General features: G+C 37.4%; 1 protein-coding gene across 8 annotated transcripts in view; it reads left to right on the top strand.

Annotated features, from left to right (window-relative positions):
* Positions 1 to 24038, top strand: part of ZNF521 (zinc finger protein 521) — a 276035-nt gene that overhangs the window by 19094 nt on the left and 232903 nt on the right. For all 8 annotated transcript variants that reach the window (XM_087439087.1, XM_014780260.2, XM_014780259.2 and 5 more), the window contains one exon: positions 10932 to 11111. Coding sequence is in view for 7 of the 8 variants with exons in the window: in XM_014780260.2 (XP_014635746.1) it covers positions 10932 to 11111 (180 nt within the window). In the remaining variant the exon portion in view is untranslated. The remainder of the gene's footprint in view (positions 1 to 10931; positions 11112 to 24038) is intronic.

The raw sequence follows: 24038 nt of genomic DNA, 5'->3' as shown, positions 1-24038 counted from the left end.
CTTTCTGACTCACCATCTGAGAAGATACTCCTTCTCCACCTATCTTCACTGAAAATTATGTTTCTGAATGTTATATATGTATATATTCATATTTTTTCTTATTAAATCACATTGTAAAAAAGCAAAATGATTAAATATGTTTTTTTTTAATCAGCCGTTCTCCCCTGTATATGATTGATTTATTTGATTTTACTTTATGCATATTTGGAGATTATCTGATAATACATCATCATTTAAAATATATTTATATATAACATGTATATTATAAAAATATTTAATATATGCTCACATTATTTTGATGAGTCAGGATTGAAACAATGTAAGTGAGAACATATTTCCACAAGCGACTATTAATTTATAGTTACTAAGATAATGGCATACACGTTCACTTTCAGTTCTATCTGGGTAGCCCTGTAAATTGTGTATTGATTATGCTAATGGCACTGGTGTCTTTATTACTTGTCTGCAGATACATGCAGATTGAATGCACATTTGGCAAGGTTGTCATTCTGTAGAAAAAGGTGTATTTTTAAAATCTGGTTTTTGGGGAGATTGAGTTAAATCTAAAGAAAAACATTAATTAAACTCATCTGGAAACAAGGAATTATGTTCTAGGAAATGAAGAGTGCAGTTGAAAAGTTAAAAAATGATGCTCTTATATTTCCTTTGTTTCAAATTCCTTAAGGAAAGTGTTGCAGAAATGGTTCTAAATCAATAATGATCTATTTTTATAGTTTATATTTGGTTGTGTGGCTTTTCTTGCTTTGTTTATCAGACTGAAGGAACCTTAGACACTTAGAGTTGCATGTATTTTTAAATTTATTAGCCCAACAAGAGGAGAACAAAATGAATTTCTTTTTTTTCCCAATTATACATAAATTTTCATGTATTTTGTAATAGCTTATAAGTCATAAATCACAGCCTAACTTTTTGCTCTGATCTTTCAACAAACATGTACCTTATTTTACAGGATTTTTTCTTTCCTTCTTTTTTTTTTTTTGCTGAGCCATCATGTTACCAAAGCAGTTGTTTAGAAACTACTTTCTTATCTCCCTGAATGGGATCATTTCTTAGAAATATGAGCCTTGCACTTAACTTCTTTGCCAGCTATGAAAGAAAAGAAAAAAATCTTTTCAAAATTTGTTTTCAAATCTTTCCACTTGATTTTAATGGCAGTTTGATCCCCAGTTTGTTCGAGAACCAGTTGGAGCTGCTGAAGGGGAAAAAGGAAAAAAAGCAAAGTTTTTCATGTTCCTGAGCAATATGATTCCATTTAGTGGGATAGTAAAGGCCTAAAATGTTGTGTTTAATTCACAACCTTTAGGCAAATCCAATTGTCTCTGTCTTTCAAGTATATCTTTGCAATTGAGAAGAGGAACTCACCCCGCCCACTGCAAAAAGCAAAGCCACTAATAAAGAGAATTGAGTGATAATATTGGGTTGATTTTTGTGAATGAGGTTGGAGCTTATCTTCTAAAAATGTAAAGATGAGTACTGTTACATTGCAGCAAACGGATATTTCTTATTGAAAACACAACACTTTCTCCCTAAGCTAATGTTTCAGTTGAGATAGTTAACTTTAAGTGTCTAATTCAGAAATATTGTTACGATTGGATTGGTGTTATCTAAAATAGCTGAAGTAATAAAGACAGTTGGTAGAAGTATCAGAAAGTATGATGTCTGGACTACAAAGGCTTTTTGTCACAGATTTTCTTTCACTGAGGTGGAGTAATGCTTCCTAGCTTTGCTACTATAGCTGAGGTTTATTTGTTACATTGAAAGAGGAAATAACTAGACCTTTCCCAAATATCCAAGTGTCTGAATCCTAGGTTCAAAAATACATTTCTTTTATTATTGTAGTTGTCCTGTCCAAGAAGCATTTTTCAGTATATCCGGTCATTATGTGCTAAAGACTACACATTAGTGTTTTTAAATAATTTGTTTTCCTCCAGTGTAGATTTTTAGCAGTTTTAAAATCATCTTGCTGTAGAGAATTTAGTGCCTGTGTATCTGGACATTAAAAATACTTTTATGGCGGCTGGCCCGGTGGTGTAGTGGTTAGGTTTGTGCGTTCTGCTTCAGCGGCCCGGGGTTCGCAGGTTTGGATCCTGGGCGAAGACCTACGCACCGCTCATCAAGCCATGCTGTGGCAGGCGTCCCACATAAAATAGAGGAAGATGGGCATAGATGTTAGCTCAGGGCCAACCTTCCTCAGCAAAAAGAGAAGGATTGGCAACAAATGTTAGCTCAGGGCTAATCTTCCTCACCAAAAAAAAATATATATATATATTTTTTTATGTAATATTATTCGTATATAAAATGGAAGAAAAGGTTCATGAGACTTGGTTTAAGATTGAGGATAGGGATATAGAAGTTGATTTTGTTTGTTTGTTTTTATAGGGAGCTAGAGACGATATGAGATTCAGATATATCAACAGCCCCCTCACAGTTAACCAGCAATGCTGAACACGAAGGCATCAGGGTAGTTGGAAGAGTGAAGTGTCCCAAATCTGGCACAAGAAAGGCGTATGCCAAGAAGCTCCCTCCAAAAAAACCCCAAAACAACAACAATAACAACAAAAAGACACTGGATAATTCACTGTACCCTTCATCTAGAAAAAACTTTGGCAAGGTGATTTTTTTTCTTTATTAGATTAGGTGATTTTGAGTTTGTGTCCCCATTTTTGTCTTCTTTCCATCTGATATTTGTCCTGTTGACTTGTCATCATTCTTTGTGCTTTCTTGCACTATTTTCTTCCACAAAAAGTCTACACCCTTTAAAATGAATCTTTTAATATATTTATTTGGGTTTATATTATTGAAAATAGTGGTCTGGTGTTGTGGAAAGGATCATGAACTGTATGTAGAATCCTGTTAACTACTTAAACTAATGGTTAATGGTTTTTTTAAAAAGATGGAATAAAAGGGATAATAGAATCAATATCTGTTTTTGTTTTTAGTCAAATTTTGCATTTATTTTTCCTTGACTTGGTATGTGTTTGAAATAAGACTAAAGTAAAAGGAATCTCACCAGAGATCTCCTAAATCCCAGTAAGTGTCATTGGGCCCTTTGCAAATCTCTTGTATTAGATTAAAAAGTTAGCTGGTGTGATTGTGATATTTCTGTCTAGTCTCTCTCCAGCTTTGGCTTTATTGGGATTATGGATAAAAGATGAAATCTGAGTGTGAAAATAGTGAGAAAAGCAAATCATTAGCCTTGATTAATACACCTATGTTAAAACCAAGACAGCAAGTGCATCTTGAGGATTGGCTCCACCATGCCTGATGCCTGGCAATCACTGAGACAGCTCCCCACTCTCTTGTGCCCATGATCAGTCCTAAGTCCTCTGGATCCTGTTTCTGTAGTGGCTCACGTTACTTCCTTTCTGCCATTGACTTAGTTTGCACTCTGTTCACTTCTTTCCTGCATTATGTCATAGCCTCCGGACTGGTCTCCCTGTTTCCAGGTCTGGTCTCTTCCAACCTGTCCTGTCAGTTACCAGTGGGACATCTTTCTAAAATGTAAACCAGATCGGTCACTCTCCTTAAAATCCTTCACTGACTTCTCATAGCACTGAGGTGAACGTTGAGCTCACAATAGTTCCTTCATGATCAACCTCGTCTCTGACACTGCTCCCCTTTCTTTCCCGTCTCCCCAGCGCCCCTCATCTGAATAGCACAGAAGATCTTGCATTTCCTGGGAGGCATCATGTTGGTTTATGCATCTCTGCCTTTACATATGTTTCCTCTGTTTGGAGAGCCATTTTCTACTTGTCCTCAGTGCTACCCATCCTTTAAAACTTAACCCAAGCTGCTCTTTGGATAAAAATTTCCTGCTCTGCCCCATCTGATTTATTTTATTTTATTTTTTTTGTCAGGAGATCAGCCCTGTGCTAACATCTGCCAATCCTCCTCTTTTGTTGCCGAGGAAGACTGGCCCTGGGCTAACATTCGTGCCCATCTTCCTCCACCTTATATGGGATGCCGCCATGGCATGGCTTGCCAAGCAGTGCGTCAGTGTGCGCCCGGGATCCGAACTGGCGAACCCCGGGGCCACCGCAGCGGAGCAAGCGCACTTAACTGTTTGCGCCACCGGGCCGGCCCCTTCCCCATCTGATTTAAATGCCCCTTGTCTGTGGGCTCCTCCATCTGAGTACTTGTCCTGCCTTCTGCTGGCGTTGGTTTCCTCATCTCTCTCTCCCCTTGCACTAGCGCTTGCTAGTCCTTCTTAGGTTGTGACATACGCAGAAAAATGGTAAGGTTTGAATGGCACACTTGGGTAAATGGCCAGGCAACAGGCCTGTAGTCTCCAGTCACCCCAGGCTGTACCTGGCCACTTCAAGGGCTGAAAGCATTAATGTCTTGCAATACTTGAGCCCACCTTCGACCCACCAGTTGGGAAGCTCTACAGCAGGTTGTGAGCTCCGTGGGACAGGGACCAGGTCTAGACTTTGCATTTCCAGGGCCTTCATCAAATGCCTGTTCCTACAGAGGTGCTCAGTAAAGGTTTGTTTAGTGCAGGTGTGACAAGGCAGAGTAATTCAGTTTGAAGGTTAAATGCCTTTAAGGCGGGAGTAGTTTATAAATACTCTTTATACGAATGTCGGAGAGCTGGAATTGGTTTCTTCTAAATTTCATGTTAAAGATAAAGAGGGACTAAGTAGAAGAAAGAAGTTTGGGTAGGATTCTAATTGTGAGAGGAGAAACGTTTTATTTGGTTTCAAAGTGTGCATGTGTTTTAACCTCTCCCAAGGCTAATTTCCTCCCACTCAGCATCCTCCTACAAGGAATTTCACTGTAGATAGAAGAGTGGTAATAAATTCACGTCTGGCATGTTCTCCTCGAAAATAGTGCGTCTATGATACTTCTCTTGGTCTTCAAGGACCATGATAGACCTGTGGAACAATCAAGCAAAACCACAGAAATTCTAAACTTCCACTGTGTGATTTTGTTTAATATAGAGATCATTCTTTCTGACTGAGAAGATTTTATAGACAAAGGAAAGAACAAGTATATGAAAAGGTTTTTGGGTTTTTTTTTCTTTTTTCTGTAAAATAGTTTAATAACTTCCAGAGAATAGAGTGATTAGAAAATAAACATTGCAGAAAAAATAAAAGGAGCACATTTTCATCGGTGGCCACATGAGCTCTTAGGACCTGTTGGTGCCAGCCAGGTCTCTGCGGGCATCGCCTTCAGTGTCCTGCCCCTCTAAGGCCACGGTTCTGGGATCCTCATCCTTAGTCGCCGTGACAATTGCTTTTGTTTTTGTTTTGTTTGTTTGTTTACGTTTACTTGACAGTAGAAAAAAAATGAGGCAGCAGACCAGCAGGCGGGTGTGGGCCAGACAGCCGCACAGTCTGGTAATGCCGCATTCCTTCGTTAGGGCTTGCTTGCCGTTTTATAACAGCGTGCGATTTATTTTCCCTAGATCTGTTTTCATCTTATGGGATTTCAAGTTAGAATGCGTATCTAGAGTCCAGAAAGCACAAAATAATGATCCCGCCCTTTGGTTTTTGAAAAGTAGGAAGGCTTTCTGCTCCCTGTTAACTCGTTGTAGCCTGAAGGTGACTTTTCCTCTGTTCTTAAAATGTTTCAAAATAAATCAGTGAATGTGGTTTGAACACACTTGTAGTGAGTTAGTGCTTTCAGACATGGTTTGCTCTAAACAGATAGTATCTGAGTTTCTTTCTAGGCACGGGACTTCTAAACATGTTAGTAAACTCTAGAAGGCTAGTTCTGTATACACATGTGAACTTTAAAAACAACATAAACAATTATTATTTGGCCCAAAATGGTTGTTAACCCGAGGTGTATCATTTTGAGTGATTTGGGGGATTTGAGTGTAGAACGTATTTGTATAAATTATTTGTTTACTAATTATTGATCATAGAGTTTCTGAAAGTAGGACACTGGGTTATAATACTCTTTTTATTTTCATAAGATATCCTTGGAAGAAAGAACTTACGTAGCTTTCTAAAGTGACAAAAACAGTGTATTTTTACTAGTCCACTAGTAGTATAGTGTTGGGCTCACTTTTTCTTGAACATTTAGTTTTTATAGTTTTAGGTAATTAAGATCCAGGAGATCATGGTCATCACAATGAAGCCAAGGCTTGTTTTTTTTTTAGGCATTACGCATTTTTTAGTTGGTAGTTTCTTGAACTTACTGGCACTGTGTGGGTTGATTTAAGGTTGAGTAATTCATGCCATGGTTGTTTAATTTGGTGAAAAGCTAGCTATGACCAGAGAACAAACTGTTAGGAAACGGTCCAGTTTTAAGTTTGAGTGTGTATAAGTGGAGTATTTTGGGTTCATTCATCTCTTGCCAATCTTAGTTGTTAAGTAATCTTCTTGCGTTTCATATTTACATCATCCTCAGAATCTTGTGTTTCTTGTCACTCTCATAAAAACTGACTCTGGTTTTTAAGGTAGGACTTCATGCTTAGAGTTAACCAGGAAAAGCCTCATTTATATCTCTTGCAAGAAGGACAGAGGGCCTGCTCTGTGTACTCGCTGCCAGAAGTTTTTATAGTAATACTTTGTATCTAGGCTCTGGCTCTTACCATTAAATGTGCTTTTTATAGAGTACCAAGTTATAAATGTAGTGCAGCTACGGCATATTAATCTTACTGCAGAGATTTAATGAGGCAATTGTTTTGCGATGGACACTATTGGGAGCAGAGAGCGACAGAGTTTTACTTTACCACTGAGCTGCAGAAATATTCCTTGCCTGGTAATAATTATAACCACATGATCTCTTAGTTTTTCTTTCTTTTGCCAGTGCTTTTCCATGCAAAAGTGGCTTGGAAGGAGGTCCATTTCTAGGCAGTGAAATGGATTGGAAATTGGGCTGTTTTCTCAGTGGTTTGACATTTTAGCTTTGATCAGGCATGGGATCTTTGTAGCAAAGAGAGAAATATGTAAGATGAGTTTCAAGAATACAGATAGTCTTTGCCAGTCCACTGAGATGGCTTTTAGATATTCATTACTTTTACTTGACTTTTATATAGGTTATAAAAAGTAAATGTGGTGAAACCTCATTTTTACATGGACAAAATAGAATTTCTGCTGGTTGGCCTTAAACTGATCCCACACTTGAAATTAATTGAAGTCCATGGGTTTATTGCCTCCAACACTTTTAAGCCAGTGCAATTTTTCATTTTCCCTAAAGTTGTAATTTTATTAAACCAAGTTACAGCAATAACAACTCTTATGAAGAGGAAGATGAGAAGAAGGAAAGAACCACCTGCCAAGGAACATAATAAGGGGAAAGCATACTTCTTTTAAATTTCCATTTGTAAGTAATGTTAACAAAATTGGAAACAGAAAGCTGCCATTAATTTTTTTAATAATAATTGTGTCTTTGTTCCAAAATTAAGCCTTTTATCCAGGTCAGAACACTATAAATCTAGTGCTTCATAACACCCTTTGAAGGGATGAGCTGGAAAGTTGGCTGTGCAGGTGAGATCATTAGTGATGGATGTAACATGTTTGGGAGCATCCTTTAGGGGAAAGGACAGAGAGAGTTGCCTGCAGCTATGACGGGGTTTGTAGTTGCAGTGCAGGGGGTATGTGGATATTTAAAATATTGCCCTTTGGGTGAGTGTAGAACACAACAATGGAGTTGGAAGAACAGCTGTCCTTCTTACAGTAGTGTTGGGGGCAGGGCAGTACTTACAGGCAGGGACCTTGTATTTATAACCCCCTCTGGTTGAAGTCAGAGGTTTGAATGGCTAGCAGAGTAATACAATTATTTTTTATGATTGGATCTCAAAGGACTTTATAAAAACTACATAACTAAGGCTATGTGCAATTATTGAAGTGTAGCCACCTGTGGGAAAGGAATGGTTGACAATGGAAGCTTTCTCGAATCTTCTTACATCAACTGACATTAGGAACAGAAACCCCTAACACGTATAAACACATCTTTTGAATGGGTGAGAAAGAATTCTTCATGAAAGTGGAGGTTGGAAAAAATCTACTTACAAAGAGAGAGACTGAGATTCCAGCGCTCATTATGCCAAGGCATCAAAGGCTATAATCGCACCCACCCCCAGAGGGTCCCTCTTAAGTGGTGACCTAAAAACAAATTCGCCAGTTGGCTGGAGCATTCATCCTAAAGTTGCAGCAGAAGTGAATAAGCTTGACTGACTTCAGTCCCTGAAGGGTTCTATCTGTAAATGCAGAAGTGGAAGCAAAAACATTTTATATTAGTCTTAAAATGACCCTCATGTTAATAACTAGCTATAGTATCAGAAGCATGGACTAGAGTCATTCTTTAGCTTTTAAGAGGTAAAACATCATGCATGAGTTCCTGTTTGTTTGATATTTTTGATATTGGATTCTTGTAAAGTGTCCATATTCTTGAATAATAAGGAAGGTGAGTTTTTATCATTTTTATCTACATACTACTTAAAGTATTCAGAGTGTCTCCTTATTTAAAAACAAACAGCCCCGCAAACTTGATGTGTAGCATTTAAATAATCATATTAAAATTCAGACCTAGCACTCACATTTCCCTGAGTGCTGTCAGTTTTATGAGAAACTGGAAACTCATGCTAAACAACTGACAGTATTCAGTGTGTGCCTGCTACCTTCCAACAAGTGTTTAATGGTGGAGGGGCCAGTTTGCCATAATTGGGACTGTTATTTATTTTCCTGAATTATTCTCTAATTTGGCGGTATTTTACCACTTGGTTTTAGTTTGTTGGATATCTTTGAACCATTACTCATTTGTTGCATCTGTGGGTCTGGATGAAACATTTGAAACCAGCAAAGTGAAACGTGGTCGATCATATAGTGTTGATTTGGGAAAATGTAGGCACGTAGGCACTTTTTAATTCGGAGGTAACTGGTCTGTTCCTGTTTACAGAAAAAATACCAGTAAAGGACTTTTTTATGTACTCTTTTTTTTCCCCCTCCTCTCCCTTCTCATCATCACTAAATAATATTTACTAAGCACTCACCTGGACACAGTGCTGTGCTGGGCAAAGTACAACACAGACGAAAAAGATCCTGTGATTACTCCCCCAGGAAGGAGCCGACAAAACTCCAGTATATTGAAATGGGCACTGTGTAGAGTGTTGAGATAATAATTTTCCAGATGGCAAATCAACCCAAATTACCAATTTACTTAAACACTACATTCGTTTTTTAAAAAACAAACAAACAAATCTACTTGCTTTTTGAGATGGGAATTCTGCTTTTTTGCATGAACCCAAGAGATTATGATATATGTTGAAATGTGAGTTGATTTTGGCATATGCGAATCATTAGAAGGGTGGCGATATAGTTAATTTTATTGCAGATGTGAAGTAAAGCCTTGAAACAAGTGCCAGAAAGAAAAGGAGCATAGTGACTTGTAGAAGGAGGGCTCGTAGCAGCCCGTTATGTGCAAGGTAGCAGAAAGCACTTGAGACAGCAGGATGGTGGTGGCGTGCATTATGGACTTTTCTAAGAAATCTGGGCTAATTTTGATTCTGCGAATTCTTTTTTTTTTTTGTGAGGAAGATCAGCCCTGTGCTAACATCTGCCAATCTTCCTCTTTTTTTTTTTTGCTGAGGAAGACTGGCCCTGGGCTAACATCCATGCCTATCTTCCTCCACTTTATATGGGATGCCGCCACAGCATGGCTTGCCAAGTGGTGCGTCGGTGCGCGCCCGGGATCCGAACTGGCATACCCTGGGCCGCCACAGCGGAGCGCGCGCACTAAACTGCTTATGCCACCAGGCCAGCCCCGCTGATTCTGCGAATTCTTGATTATAACATTTCAAATATTTATTCTCCCTTTTTAAAAATATTTGACTACAGATAATGCTTTGCATATTTCTTAGGTACCTTGATAGAACTGTTTTGTAACTGTTTCATTGACTACTGACTACTCTATTTTGAGATGTAATTTATATCTGACTTTGGAGGACTTTTTCTATTAGAAATTAATGTACCATAAATTAAGTCGCAGGTTATATTATCCTAATTTCCCCCAAAGAGGCATATTCTCTCCCCCTTTGCTTTCCTGCAAAGAGGAGCAGTGGCAAGAGGATGTTTGTGGATACCCCTCTACAATGAGTTGAAGGACAGCATGAATAATCAGAAAGTGTTTATTGAGTTCCAAGTTAAAAAATCACGTGTTTAGCTCTCTTATCCCCCCTTGCTATTTATGTGTGTATCATTTTTAGGGTTAGAATGGATCTGTTTTTAGTTTTCCTACTATTTAGCTTCTTGACATTGATAATGCCAACTCAAGTTGTTGACTTGATTATAATTTACATTTGCTCTTGGCATATTCTGTTTCATTTTTTGATGATTTTGAAAACAAGAGACATGCCAATACACTTACACTTGAACTTGTGTGTATAAGAATGTTTTGCTGTGTAGTAGAGCTTATTTTGCTATCGCTGTCTAACAAATAATGGGATAACTGTGTGTTTTGACCAGTTTCTAAGTAAAGGTCAATTTTGTGCCTAAGGTAATTAGCTTAGCTTATTCTAGACTTTTGGCTAATTCTGGTAATTTCCCATGAAAGAGTATATTTAGCAGAAAAGGAATTCCTTCTTAAGCACAGTGTTTTTTTTTCCTTTGCATTGGAGACTGTTTAATTTTAAGTGATTTATCTCTCTCTTTTAAGCAAAACCCCTGAAAGGCTATGAAACGACGGCAAGGTTGACCTTAAGGGTGGGTGAATTATTTGAAGGAGGAGATGGGAAAAGGCCTCTGTGGTGGAGGAGAAAAGGAAAAACTTCAATCATCACCTACTAAAAAATTTTAGGGAAGACTCACTTTTGGTTCTTCTGTAATAAAATCTGCAAGGAAACCCTCCCATTGCAGCTTCAAGGAAAATAGTGTTTCTGTTTTTAGTGGCAAGAAGATTAAACGTTACTTTAAAAGAACCTGTCTTTAAACCCCATACTTATAGTCTTGATTTTCTTTCAGACCCCAACTGTAAACTTGAAGACAAGACTGAAGATGGAGAGGCAATAGACTGTAAGAAGAGGCCGGAAGATGGAGAGGAGTTGGAAGACGAAGCTGTGCACAGCTGTGACAGCTGCCTCCAGGTGTTCGAATCACTGAGCGATATCACAGAACACAAGATTAATCAATGTCAGCTGACAGGTAAACAATACTTATCACTTCTTGTCTTCTCATACTGTTCTATTTCTGATTTTTTTCAGTTTGTTCCTTTTTTTCTCTCTTCAAATTGTTTTGCTCCTACACTCAATACCTAGGTAAGCCTAGAAGAGCTTTAGAAAGAATTCTAAGATGGTGGTTTGCAGCAAACTCAATGTCAAAGTCCTTCTTAGATTTTGAATTGTTCCTAGATTTTAAAACGAATGGGTAGATTTTCATTTTCTTTCTTTTTTTTGAACTACATGATGCCATGTAGGTGCAGAACCTAACATTGGGTGGCTAAAATAAAGTTTAAAAAAACCTTTTGAATATTTCTTCAAAGAATTTTAGCATGTATTTTTTAAATACATATATTTTTGCAAAGAATTATTAGCTTGTGTATTAACTTATTTTAGCTTAAATATCATCTGCTCAAGGGAGCTTTCCCCTATCCCTCTCTGCCTGAATTAGCTGCCTTTTTCTGTTCTCATAAAGTCTGATGCTTATTCTTGAATATCAGAATTTTCACTGCAGGTGGTTCACTTTTCCATCCCGCTCGTTAGATTGAATTCCTGTGGATGGCAGGAACTGCGTCTTATTCATCCTTGTATTCTCTGAGCCTTGCATAGTGCCGGCCCACCGTAGCTTTTCCCTGTTGTAGGGAAGCTCTTCTGCTCTACAGTTCATGGGAAGAATCAGATTTAGAATGACATGAAGTGTGACGTGTTCAGTTTAATGGCTGAATAAAACTAAAACTCAGTTTACTAAATTTCTACCCTCTTTCAAAATATATCCTACAAGAGCATACTGTATGAGGCTGGGTGGGACATTTTAGATAGATATCTTTTTTTAAGTTCATGTCATTTTTCTCTTACTATTTGAAGTTGACCTACTCCTGTGTGTGTGTGGGTGTGTCTGTAGTTCTCTCTCTATCTTATTTTCCTGGCACAAATCTTTCTTCAATTAACTATGTATAACAAATGTATTTACCAGACAAGTAGTTTTCCACAAAATATTGATATTTTTGTAAGATTTTGATAGGTATTCCATTTTAACCAGGTTTCCTGAACAGATTATTGTGGAAATGTTGGATTAAATCCAGTTGAGCAGCCTTCTTTATTAAAGTGCACTGTGGCTCTTCAAGAAGGGATTACAGTAAGTTTATTAGGCCATAGAATCTTCGTTCTTTCAGAAAATCCATTGTCATTTTTTGGGACATAAGTTTAGGAATTGTTGTAACTTATATAAACATTGGCCATATACATATTTTTTTGTGTTATTTGGTAACTTTTATTTTGATATAATTCTAAACTGACAGAAAAATTGCAAAAATAATATGTGTAACTCCCATGTACCGTTTACCTGATTCACCAATTATTTACATTTTACCTCATTTGCTTTATCATTGTCTCTCTCTTTCATCAATTCTTTTCTTAATCATTTGAGAGAAGGTTGGAAACATCACACCTCTCTAAATATATCCTGTGTATTTTCTAAGAGCAAATACATTCTCTTGCATGACCACAGCACACTTATTGAAATCAGGGAGGTTAACGTTTAACACCATAAAATACTATTATCTAATCCATAATCAATATTTAAATTTCAACAGTTATCCCAATAATGTCCTTTATGGCTTTTTTTTTTTTCTCATCCTGGGTTCAAGATCATGTATAGCATTTAATTGTTGTGTCTTTTTTGCCTCTTTTCACCTGGAATGATTTCTCAGCCTTTCTTTGTCTTGCTTGACTATGGCACTTGTTAAGAGGACCTGCCAGTTATAGTCACGTGCCACATAACAATGTTTCGGTCAATGACGGACTGCATATACGATGGTGGTCTCCTAAGATTAGTACCATACAGCCTGGGTGTGTAATAGGCTGCACCATCTAGTTTGTGTAAGTACATGCTGTGATGTTCACACAGCGATGAAATCACCTAACGCTGCATTTCTTAGAATACATCTCTGTCGTTAAGCATGACTGTACTTTATAGAATACCCATCTACATTTGCGTTTGTCTGATGTTGCCTCATGATTAAATTCAGGTTATATACTTTGATGTTCCACCACCAAAGTGATGTTGTGCCCTTCTGAGTTTACCAGATCAGGAAGTATTTGATGTTGATTCATCCCGGTGTTGATGATGTTAACATTGAATACTTGTTTAAGGTGGGTCCACCAACTTTCTCCAGTGTAAAGTTACTATTTTCCCTTTGTAAATAATAAGTAATTTGTGGGAAGATACTTTGCCACTCTGTAAATATCCTCATCCTCACAAAACATCCATTTTAACTCCATAATTTCTGTATTTATTAGTTGGCTTTCTACTATAATTTCCTTTCTTACTCATTCATTTATTTGTTTATTCATATCACCATGGCTTTTGGATATTTATTTTATTCAGTGGGTCATAATTCATTACTATCATTATTTTGATGCCCAGATTGCCCAAGATTTAGCCAGTGGGAGTCCCTTCAAACTGGGTCTTGAGTCAGTTTAATATGTCTCCATGATTATTTGAGGACTTAGTTTCTGCTGCGGACAGATGCTCCAGGCTCATCATGTTCTTGTCCCAGTCCTGCAATCAGCCTTTTTTCCAAGGAGCCCTGGTTCCTTTAAGAGGACAAAGGTATTTAGAAACCAAGGCATAGGTGCTTCGTGTGCTCATTGCTATAGCTGTATCATTGATTATAGACCCTGTCAGCAGACAAAATTAGGAAATGTATGCATATATTTAATATAATACACACATAATATAGTTCATAAAATATACACATATACAAATATAAACACATACATATATTTTTCTCTATCTAATAAGAACTATGTGTTCATATTGATACCTCTAATTCAATCCAGCATTTCAGGTACATCCCAGTCTTTTTCCTTTCCGTATTTGTCACTACCTTCTTTGGCAGTGAGAAACCTAGCTTCCATCATCCTCAATATGTTTACTCATTTGCTTGAGTCTAGAATATATATTAGTTTCAGAATTGCTTACTCATACCATTATGATAAACAGACCAACTAACTAGAGTAATAGTTGTTTATAATTATTAATGCTATAATTTTTAATGTAACATTTACATATAGTGAAATTTATAAATAATAAGTATACAATTTGTTGAATTTTGACAAAATACATGCACTCACGTGACACACATCCCTCTTAAGACACAGATAATTTTATGCATCCTAGAAATTTCCGAATTTCCCTCATACCACTTTCCAATCAATAAAACTCCACCAGAAGTAACCAGCTTTTAAGTTTTTTAACCATAAATTAGTTTTGCCCATACTAGAACTTCTTTTAAGTGCAATTACACAGTATATACTCTTTTTTTGTGTCTGCTTCTTTTGTTCAGCATAAGGTCTGCGAGGTCCATTCATGTTGTATATATGAGTAATGTGTCCATTTTTATTGCTGAGTAGTCATACGTCATACGAATATATCATAAATGATTTTCCATTCTGTTGGTAGACATTTTGGTCATTTTTAGTTTTTGGTTATTATGAATAAAGTTGTGAACTTTCCTATATAGGTCTTTTTGTGGACATATGTTTTATTTCTCTTGAGTTAGTAAGTAGGAGTAGAATTGCTGGGTCATGAAGGGGTGGTAGTGGGATGTGTTTAACTGTATGAAAAACTTCTGAACTTTTTTCCAAAGTGGTTGCACCATTTTATGCTCCCACTAGCAATTTCTGAGAGTTCCAGTTGTGCACACTTGCTAACATTTGTGTTGTCAGTCTTTTTAATTTTAGCATTCTGCTGGGTGTTTGTTGGTATCCTTTATGGATTTATTTACATTTTCTAGCTCATATACATTTAATTGACTTCATTTATTGCGTTTTTCCCTCAGAATGCATAATTTTTTGAGAATCCCATTAAAAGCAGACCATTAGTAAGATTCTTTTTTCAGTGTAATAGATGATGCTTTAAAGGAAACTCTGCTCATCACTAACATTAGGGTAAAGACATGGGAACTTGACTGACATGGGCAGTATATACTATGCCAGCAAGAAATCTTACCTTAGTAAGACTGAGTTATTAAACAAATTTCAAATTCAATTTAGTGTTTACTTTTTGTTGAGTTTCTGCCATACAGTTTTCTTTATATTCAGCCCTGTGAAATTGAAGTAAAAGACATTATTCCTTTATAACTTTACATATTATAAAATATATATTTCCTTATATATTATACAACTTTAATATCAGTGCAGAAAATGCTGGAGTTTCAGCACATGGTATGGTGAAAATAATATTTATGGGTTAAATACTGTTTTTTGTCAAAAATAAAAAAAACCCCCAAACTCTAATAAAATATTTGGCTTATTTTGATTTTAAGCTTTCTAAAAGCAGGGAATCTGGTCTGTGCTCATACACTACATTTTAATCAAATGTGGGAAAACAGAGGCTTATTTGTGAATTAATGAAACACGTTTCAGAAACGATAAGTCTGAGGGGCCTTGGTCCTGTGTGGTGGTGTTAAGGATGATTTCTTGGGGAGAGTGGTAGACTGAGGAGGAAAAGCAGAAGTGGAGGATCAGGGAGAGAGCAACAAGGTGGGGAAACAAAATCAGGAATCTTTCACATTTGTTGAAGGTGTTAAAATTGAGACTTGAGTTAGCCAAGGGTACCCTGCAGTCTAATCTGGAACAGATTCAAGACACTGGAAGCATTTTAATTAAAAAAGTACTAAGATGCTTTTACCTTTCTCCTTGGTTAAAGTGTTTTAGTGTAAGTTAGGAGTCCGACTCTTCCAATTTTTGCTTCCTGTTGCTTGAGTTCATTCTTTTTAGGTGCTGCTGCTGCTGCCTTTCCCTGATGGACAAAGTGCTCGCATAGCAAAGGAGGGTATTTCTAGTTGTTTTCTCTTTCCCTCTTAATTTTACTCCTTCTTTCATTGTTCTTTTTCATTCTTTTTGTCTGACTTCATCCAGCCCCATTTGTATCTTTGCTAATTTTCCTTTGATTCCTGTCCTTTCTCCAGACTCTTAATTTCCTGGTCCATATTTCTCCTCTTGCTTTCTCACTGCCTGTTCTATAGTCTCTTGCTGATTTCTCAACTTTTTTCTTTGCTCCTGTGGCTTCCCTTTTATTTATTTATTTATTTATTTTGTGTGTGAGGAAGATCAGCCCGGTGCTAACATCTGCCAATCCTCCTCTTTTTTGCTGAGGAAGACTGGCCCTGGGCTAACATCCGTGCCCGTCTTCCTTCGCTTTATATGGGATGCCGCCACCGCGTGGTTTGCCAAGTGGTGCGTCGGTGCGCGCCCGGGGTCTGAACCGGCGAACCCTGGGCCGCCACAGCGGAGCGCGCGCACTTAACCGCTTGTGCCACCGGGACGGCCCCAGCTTCCCTTTTATTAATCTTGAAGTCTTTACTTACATATTTGGTCCTGCCCAGCTTGGCCATAGCCTAAGGACTTGTTGGTGAACAACTTGTATAAAGAGACAGGGAATTCTGTGTAGTGTACTGGAGGGTTAACTAGAGTAGAATTAGGAGAGAAAGAAATCTTAGAACTTGTTGATTTGCAAAATAACAGGAAACTGAGGTATTTTATGGTCTGACCCCTGTGGGAATTACTCAGGGTAGTTCGGTTGTGGGAGAGCTGGTAGAAACTCTGCCTTGAGATTCTTCCCATCCTTAAACTAAGGGTTTCTTGGTAATTTGAGATCTGTTCCTTTGGTGACTTTCATCCCCAAGGGTAAGGCGCATTCCTTGGAGAGTCTGCCTAGATGAAAATTGCTTCACTCTATATCAGAAGTCTTGAAATCCTGGTATAGTCTTGCCAAGTGAGCCCAGACTGGACCAGGCCTTAGAAGATGAAGGTCAAATGTGGAGCAAGATGATCAATTCTAGACCCAGATTTGAAGCTCATCTCATTGATTGAGTTTGCCCAGGACAGTTCATGAGTAGATATCAGAAACCTAGACTGAACTCACAGACAGTAGATCCAGCAGGGGACCTAGAGGTCTAGGGGGTCACACACACAATTCCTGGAGGCTAGCTCTGAGGGGTCTTCTGGATGTGGGCACCGTTCTGGACAAGCATCCTGATCTAGGAAAGAACAAAACAGTCCCTAAGGAGAGCAGGGGGACAAGGTGGCACTCAGGAAAATGAGTTCTTTCTTCTTTGTCTCATGGTGCAGTTTTCCTCTAGTCTGCAATCCAACATGTGTATGTTACGTATCATCCCTGCTTGAAGGAATAAGGGGAAAGGTGAAAGAAAAAAGTGAAATCCCACTCTTGAGTCGTAGCAGGAGATGGAAACCACCTGTCTTGCCCCAGCCTGACTCTCTTTTTCCTGGAGGCTGGGGAGGGAGGGAAATCAACACTCTAATGCTGTTGGGACTCTCTGATGCAGAAGACAGATTATCAAAATATATATTTAAAGAAGGAAAAGCACAGAGAACCTCTCATTTTACTAATCCACAAACCCTATCATTTCTTGCCAATTCCCTCAGGGGGTGGGGAGGGCTGGAAGCCAGAGGGGTCTCATCACACTTCTCAACAAAGATTTAATAGCAGGGTGCTATGGGGAAGGCTGAGATTACGGAGACTTTATTATGCTTACAAAACTGAGTAAAAACTAGCGTTGTAAATCATCAAAACTAAGCTACACTTAACGGGATAAATGTGTAAAATGCATTTGGTAATACTGTATGCTTGTTGTTCTGAGTAATTTTTCTCTTCTCTCCTGCTAATTTGCAGGCTTGAGTTGTCTGTTAAGTGTTCTTTCACATCATTAATGTGAATTGCCTGGGTGTAAATGCAGAAAAAACTGAATAGCATTGTATTAGTTCTTAACCCTCTGGCCCACCAAGCTGTTGGTAAGATGAGTAGGCAGAGATATGTGTGACAGCAAGACTGCTGTACTTTGAGAGAATATGTTTGTAGATCAGATTTATAAAGCTCTAACTATATTTGTGGCTCCTTTACAAATATTATTACTGTACAGGTTCACATTTTTGAGGAAAATGAGCTGAATTGATGAGTGGATGGTATGCATTGTTATAAAATAGTAGGTTCGCTTAATTTGATTTTGAAAGTTATGCGACTTCCTGGAAGCTTCACATCGATTTTTTGAACTGAAGACTTTCAGACATCTGGATTTTTTTTTTTTTAAGCCAAAGAATTTTTTTAAAAAGTGAAAGTGATTGTACATGTGTTGCATGGTTGTGGCAAATTAAAGACTAGTTGGTTCCACTCGACAATCAAGTACCCTAACAGCTAGTTCTGTTGGCAATAGAAATAAGGGAAATGAGTGTTTTTTATGGAATGAAGCATCAATTTCATAGAAGCATATTGAAACTGTTTTTAGAACTTTTTTTGGCTGTCTTCTTTTTCAAATCATTAGTTGAAATAAATTACGTGGAATAAATGTGATATTTTAACTTCTTAGTTTATATCATTTAGGCTTAAGGCATTATAGCTTTTATTTGCATATTTCTATATTAATTTCTATGTTAATTCATTATTCATAATTTGCTATTAATCATTTATATATTAACTATCTATTTCTATATTAATTAGGCTTAAGGGACTATATGTTTTATTTTCCTATTTCCCTCCATTTTCATCAATTCCTTCTTTCCTACCTAAAATATTTTTCTAGTTTTTAGCCTGCTTCATTCTCCAAATACCCTTAAGTCCCCAAAGTGCCTCCATCGATTCTGTTCCCCAGCCCCATCTCCACCTGCTTATTTTGTAGGCCAGTGGTTTCCAAACTTTTTGATAAAAAAAAAATTAGTATGTGTCTTTATAATATATATTTATCAATACATTACATAGATACATGTATTATACAACATTCACAAAAATAGAAATTGAAAAATGAGGTGAAGATGAAATAAACGGGTTTTTAAAATAAATTTATGTTGTTTTGAAGTCCTGGTCTAGATTCATGTATTTTGACAATTCATTTTAATGACTGTGAGAGCTAAAAAAAGATCTCACAAAACCACCAGAGAGAACATATGTTATTACACTTCTCGATGAGGTTTGTCATTATCAATGGTGGATATAAGCCCATATTTCAAAGAACTTTCCTGATAATCTCAATTTTGTTCTGCCAACTTTTGGTCAGATCTGATTAAATTGTTTCTTTCTTCCCCCTCCTTCATATGGTGGCTGACAAAGAGCTTTTACAGGAGTGGAATGGCCAGATTTGCCATTTTCTTGTTGATTACTACTTGTGCTCGACTATCAATCCTGCAGTTTCCTTGCAGAAAACTTTTTAAATCACTTGTCAAAATTTAAGGATTTTGTGTGAATTAGAGTAGTTAACATTAAATAAGATGATCCATAAGCCTATTTCACTGAGCACAGTTGACTGCTCTATTCTGAGATGTGGGCGGGGGATGGAAAAGCCAGGGCACCCAGGCCCACAGGGGTACTGCTATCCTCTTGCTCTCAGGAGGGTCTCATTTGTTTCTGGAGGGCTGTTTATGGATGGTGTCCATTCTGATTGGTTGCTAAATATTAAGAATATCTTCTCTACCTTAGGATATGTACCCTATGTTTTAGAGACCGCTGTTTTTTGACTACCACTTGCGTTATCATATGAAAAACAACTCACCAAGTCTCTGTTCCTCTCAGACTTAGAGAAAGTGGTGAGGCTGAGTGTGTCATTTTCTTAGCCTGGCAGGGCCATGGCTGAGTTCTTCTATGCATTTACCAGAGAAAAAGCAATAATCCATACTTGGTTCCAACCTCTGAGCTGTTGGCTGAGTGAGCTCCTTTTTCTGGTTTTGGAGGAAGGGTCCGTTAAACTATTACCTGCTATAAAAGCTGTGTGATTTCCACATTGATTTGGCTACAGCAGAACTTTTGCTGTTAGTACCTAGTCTACCATTCTCTACTTGTATTTGTCTGTGAAATTCTCTACCAAAACATGGATGTGAAATCATCATTTTTAGGTCCCTTATTTTTTTGATGCTGTTTGAATGCTTTTCGGCATTGTAATGGGAATTTATAAAAGGACTGAACTGATGAATTATGTTTTCCCACTATGAATTATGAGTTATCACATGTATTAATTTATTAAAATTAAGTAGTTGGAATGTTGAAGAGGTAATTTAAGAAATATTTCTCTGTATTTTTGATGTGCCTTTTAAAATTAGGTGTTTTTACTCTCAGCCTGCTTTAATAACTTGTGAATCGCAAGAAAGCTACTGATTATGAATGGAAAGTTTCTGGAGGGTGAAATCTCCTAGAAATAGAAAATAAATGGGGGCATTTACTTTTTACAAGTAAAACTTAAGTGGAGAATATCCTGTACTAGCTATAACTATATTTGCAAGGATCTGCTCCTGATTAATTTGAGGTTTTTGAAATTAGCATTTTGAAATGAATAGAATTCAGGAAGAAAATTGGCATTATCTGTCTGTGTGTAAAGAAATGTTACCTTTGGATGTCTTGTGGAACCACAACTGTTTTAGATAAATGGTTTTCCCTTAGTTGTATAATTGATAATGAATATATAATCGTGTAATTCTGTGGTTTCAGGATTTATTTGCCAAAAATTGTAAATAAAATGTCAAGAACACAAACCATGGGAGAATATCTTCAAGAATTTCCACCATGTCCTTGATGGTCATTGATGGTAATTAAAGCTGTCAGTTTGTCCCCATGGAGAAGTGTAAAAATTATAAACGAAGGGCTGTATTTGGGGTGTGGAAACAGTGGGGCCTCTTTTCTGGGGAAGATGAATTAAAAGAGACCGACTATTTCGTAGGTCCTATGCAACCATTCAGTCTGTTTTATAAGCAGGGCAATGTTTAGCTATTTGGATACAGTTGTGTGCACACAAGGTCTCTGCCACATGTAGTCTATTCTTAAATATGAAATTCAGGGTGATAAAACTTAAGATGTTGAATTTTTTCGTGACTGCACTTAATTTTTTTTTTTTTTTTTTTTACTTAAGATCCTTGTGACTGATATCTGCTTCCTTTATAATGTAGTGAGTTGCTGCTAAAAGTAGACTATTTCCCTGTCCTTTCTCTTTGTGCTAAGTCTGTGGCTAGGGATCTTGTCTTTGGGGAATGGCAGCAGTGTCACAGAGATCTATGACCTCTTAATAGGCCTTGGGAGGGGAAGGCAGGAATCAGTCTACACTGTGCCTCAGGGCTTAGTTCCTTTAAACTTCAAGGAATGGGACTGCAACTCTTCACTCCTCCTTTCTTTCAGCTTTACCTTCAGGGGAAATTGATCGATTAGAGGTGATTATTCCACAAACTCTGAACCCTTTTCCCCTCTGTGTTCCAACTGGAGCTTCTCAAAGTTTAAAGGGATTGTGTCTCCTGGGTGAATTGTAGAATGAATTTAAGTAGATTATTGGGTAGAACTCTTTGAACACACATTAAAAGTGCTAAAAAATATATTTGGAACAGAAGGAGATATTTGAAGCAAAAGGACGAAGAAACATTTCTTTCAATATAATTATATGGGATATTTTTGAGCAAATGATTAGCTGTTAGAATATAAAATCATAGTAGTGCTTCAATCCAAGAAAATAACAGGGTCAGTGCAACAAATGGACAAATGGACAAAATCTGGGTGGTGAGTAAGACCCTAATAGGACCAAAGACAACCGTAAATGACAGGGTTTATGTATGTCCTCTATTAAGCACAGCAAGATTCTGCTAATTGATGGCTTTTAGTATTTTCCAACTTCTTTGTTTAACAGCAAAAAACCTGATATATACCTAATTCTTTTTTTGCATGTGTGATATATTTGCCTATGGACACGATGGACCATATTTGAATTATTTTTAATGCCACATCGATTTAATTTTTTCCCCCCTTTAACAAATCTAATTCTTGGACTTACCTACCCACAGAGCAGTGTGAGCTCCCCCTGGTGACTAAATAAAAATGTAGACAAGGATGATTGGGGTGATGAGCTTCATTAACTTTAACCTTAAAATGCATAATTAATATTAGGATGCATACACTAGGCCTGTACACTGAACTATCTTCCAAGAAAAAATTCCAATTGGTCTTGAGAAATGGACATTTTCATGTCAGTTTATCTACACAGTGAAGGCTGGTCTATCTTCTTTGGCTTTCTTGGAGTTGTTCCCATTTTAATGACACCAGAGCTCTTGGTTTTCTGATGTGGGAGATACTGGAACAGAGGGCAGATATTCAGATCTGTAAACTGGGAGCTGATTACAAATGCAGAAAATAAAAGTCAGACCGGCTACCTATTGACCTATCTCTATTATTCTTGCAAAATAAGACTTTCCATAGAAAAAGTTATCATTATTAAAATGGTTTAAAAGAAATATTCTTTTAGAAAAAACACTGTTATACATTCAAATACTAGGGTGTATTTTTGTTGTTGTTTGAAGAAAACATTTTTCCTGAAGAAAACATTTTTCCTTTTAATTTATGAATTATTTAAAGTGTATATTTTTATTACTCAGATTGCCTTTCAACTTAACTCTTACAGTTTAATTTATAAAAATTTTCCCCATCATAATTAAATTATCAGGTTGACAATTGAGAATGCTTTTATAATCTTTTTGGGAAGAATTCTGTCAAATCTGTCATGTACTTAGTATTTTTTACATGTAATTTTATTTTCTATGCGAAGTATTTGCTTTTCACCAATCTTTTATACTCTTATCAGAAAGCAATGTTCTGTGACTGTATGATCTCATTTAATATTTTATATTAAATATTATATATTATCATGCATTCGAAAGGAAAGATTTAAAATTTTATCTAAGAGCTAACAATTGACTTGTTCTTTTGCTTCTCCTATTTTTCTGAATATTTTCTACCTGTAATTTAGCACTCTCCCCTCCCCACCATCCTTCTGCTTTTCTTCCTTTCCCAGGGCTTTATTTTTAGGGTACAGGCCTTTGCCCATTGGTTTGTGTTTTCCTTTTGTTTTTCTACCAAGGTACCTTTCTGTATTGAGAGAAAGGATACAATCTTCCAAACTCCACCGTTTCTTAGTTTCACCTTCTTTGGCCTGTGGAAATCTAAGTGAAGCTTCTTTTGGAGTTTTTTTTTTTTTGAGGAATATTGGCCCTGTGCTGACATTTGTTGCCAATCATCCTCTTTTTTCTTTTTTTTCCCCAAAGCCCCAGTACCTAGTTGTGTATCACGGTTGTAGAGTTGTAGCTCTTCTACATGGGATGCCGCCTCAGCATGGCTCGACAAGCTGCGTTGGTCCACGCCTGGGATCCGCACCGGCGAACCCCGGGCCACCGAAGTGGAATGCGTCAACTTAACTGCTACACCACTGGGCTGGCCCCCTGCGTTTGGAGTTTTGATACTATTTTGTCATTTGGCCTGAAGTGGTGGCAAGCAGCACAGCTGAACACAGCCCCTCCCCCCACCTCAGTTTATTTCTCCCTCCTTCCATTACTTCCTTCCTCAGGCAAACTGCCTGCTGTTTGCAGTACCCTTGTCCTAGTGTCTACCAAAGAGCAAAGGACCATACTTCGCCTTAACCTTTGCTGGTAGTCACTCATAGGTGGAACTTAAGTTGGTGCCAAACAACTAAATAGTGATAGCTTTCTTCTTGTGAACACTAGTTTAAAACTGACAAGTGTTTGTTAATACAAATGTTATTACATTGATTAGTTACTGCAGTTTGGCTTAGTAAAATGAAAAGTGTATGGCAGCATTTCTTGCTACAGTAAGACCATGTAGCGACAGTGACGTGAGTAGCATCTCTCAGTAGAGTGTTTTCCCAAATACTACTATGCACTTATCAACAATTCAGTTCAATAAACATTTATCAAGATCCTACTCTTTGTCCAATAAGTACTGGACAGGGCCCAGGATCTTCTGAGGGAAAAGTGGTTGAAACAGGGTCGCTGAGCCCAACCTAGAACTTCAGAGATGGCTTCCTGTAGCACATGTGCCTTTAGTGGTGAGCAAGAGTTAGCTAGGTGAAGAAAAGTGGGG

The sequence above is a fragment of the Ceratotherium simum genome, chromosome 14 (genome assembly GCF_057802395.1).
Source record: "Ceratotherium simum simum isolate JZ-2026a chromosome 14, ASM5780239v1, whole genome shotgun sequence".
Taxonomy (NCBI): Eukaryota; Metazoa; Chordata; class Mammalia; order Perissodactyla; family Rhinocerotidae; genus Ceratotherium; species Ceratotherium simum.
This window is presented reverse-complemented; position numbering and strand designations above follow the sequence as displayed.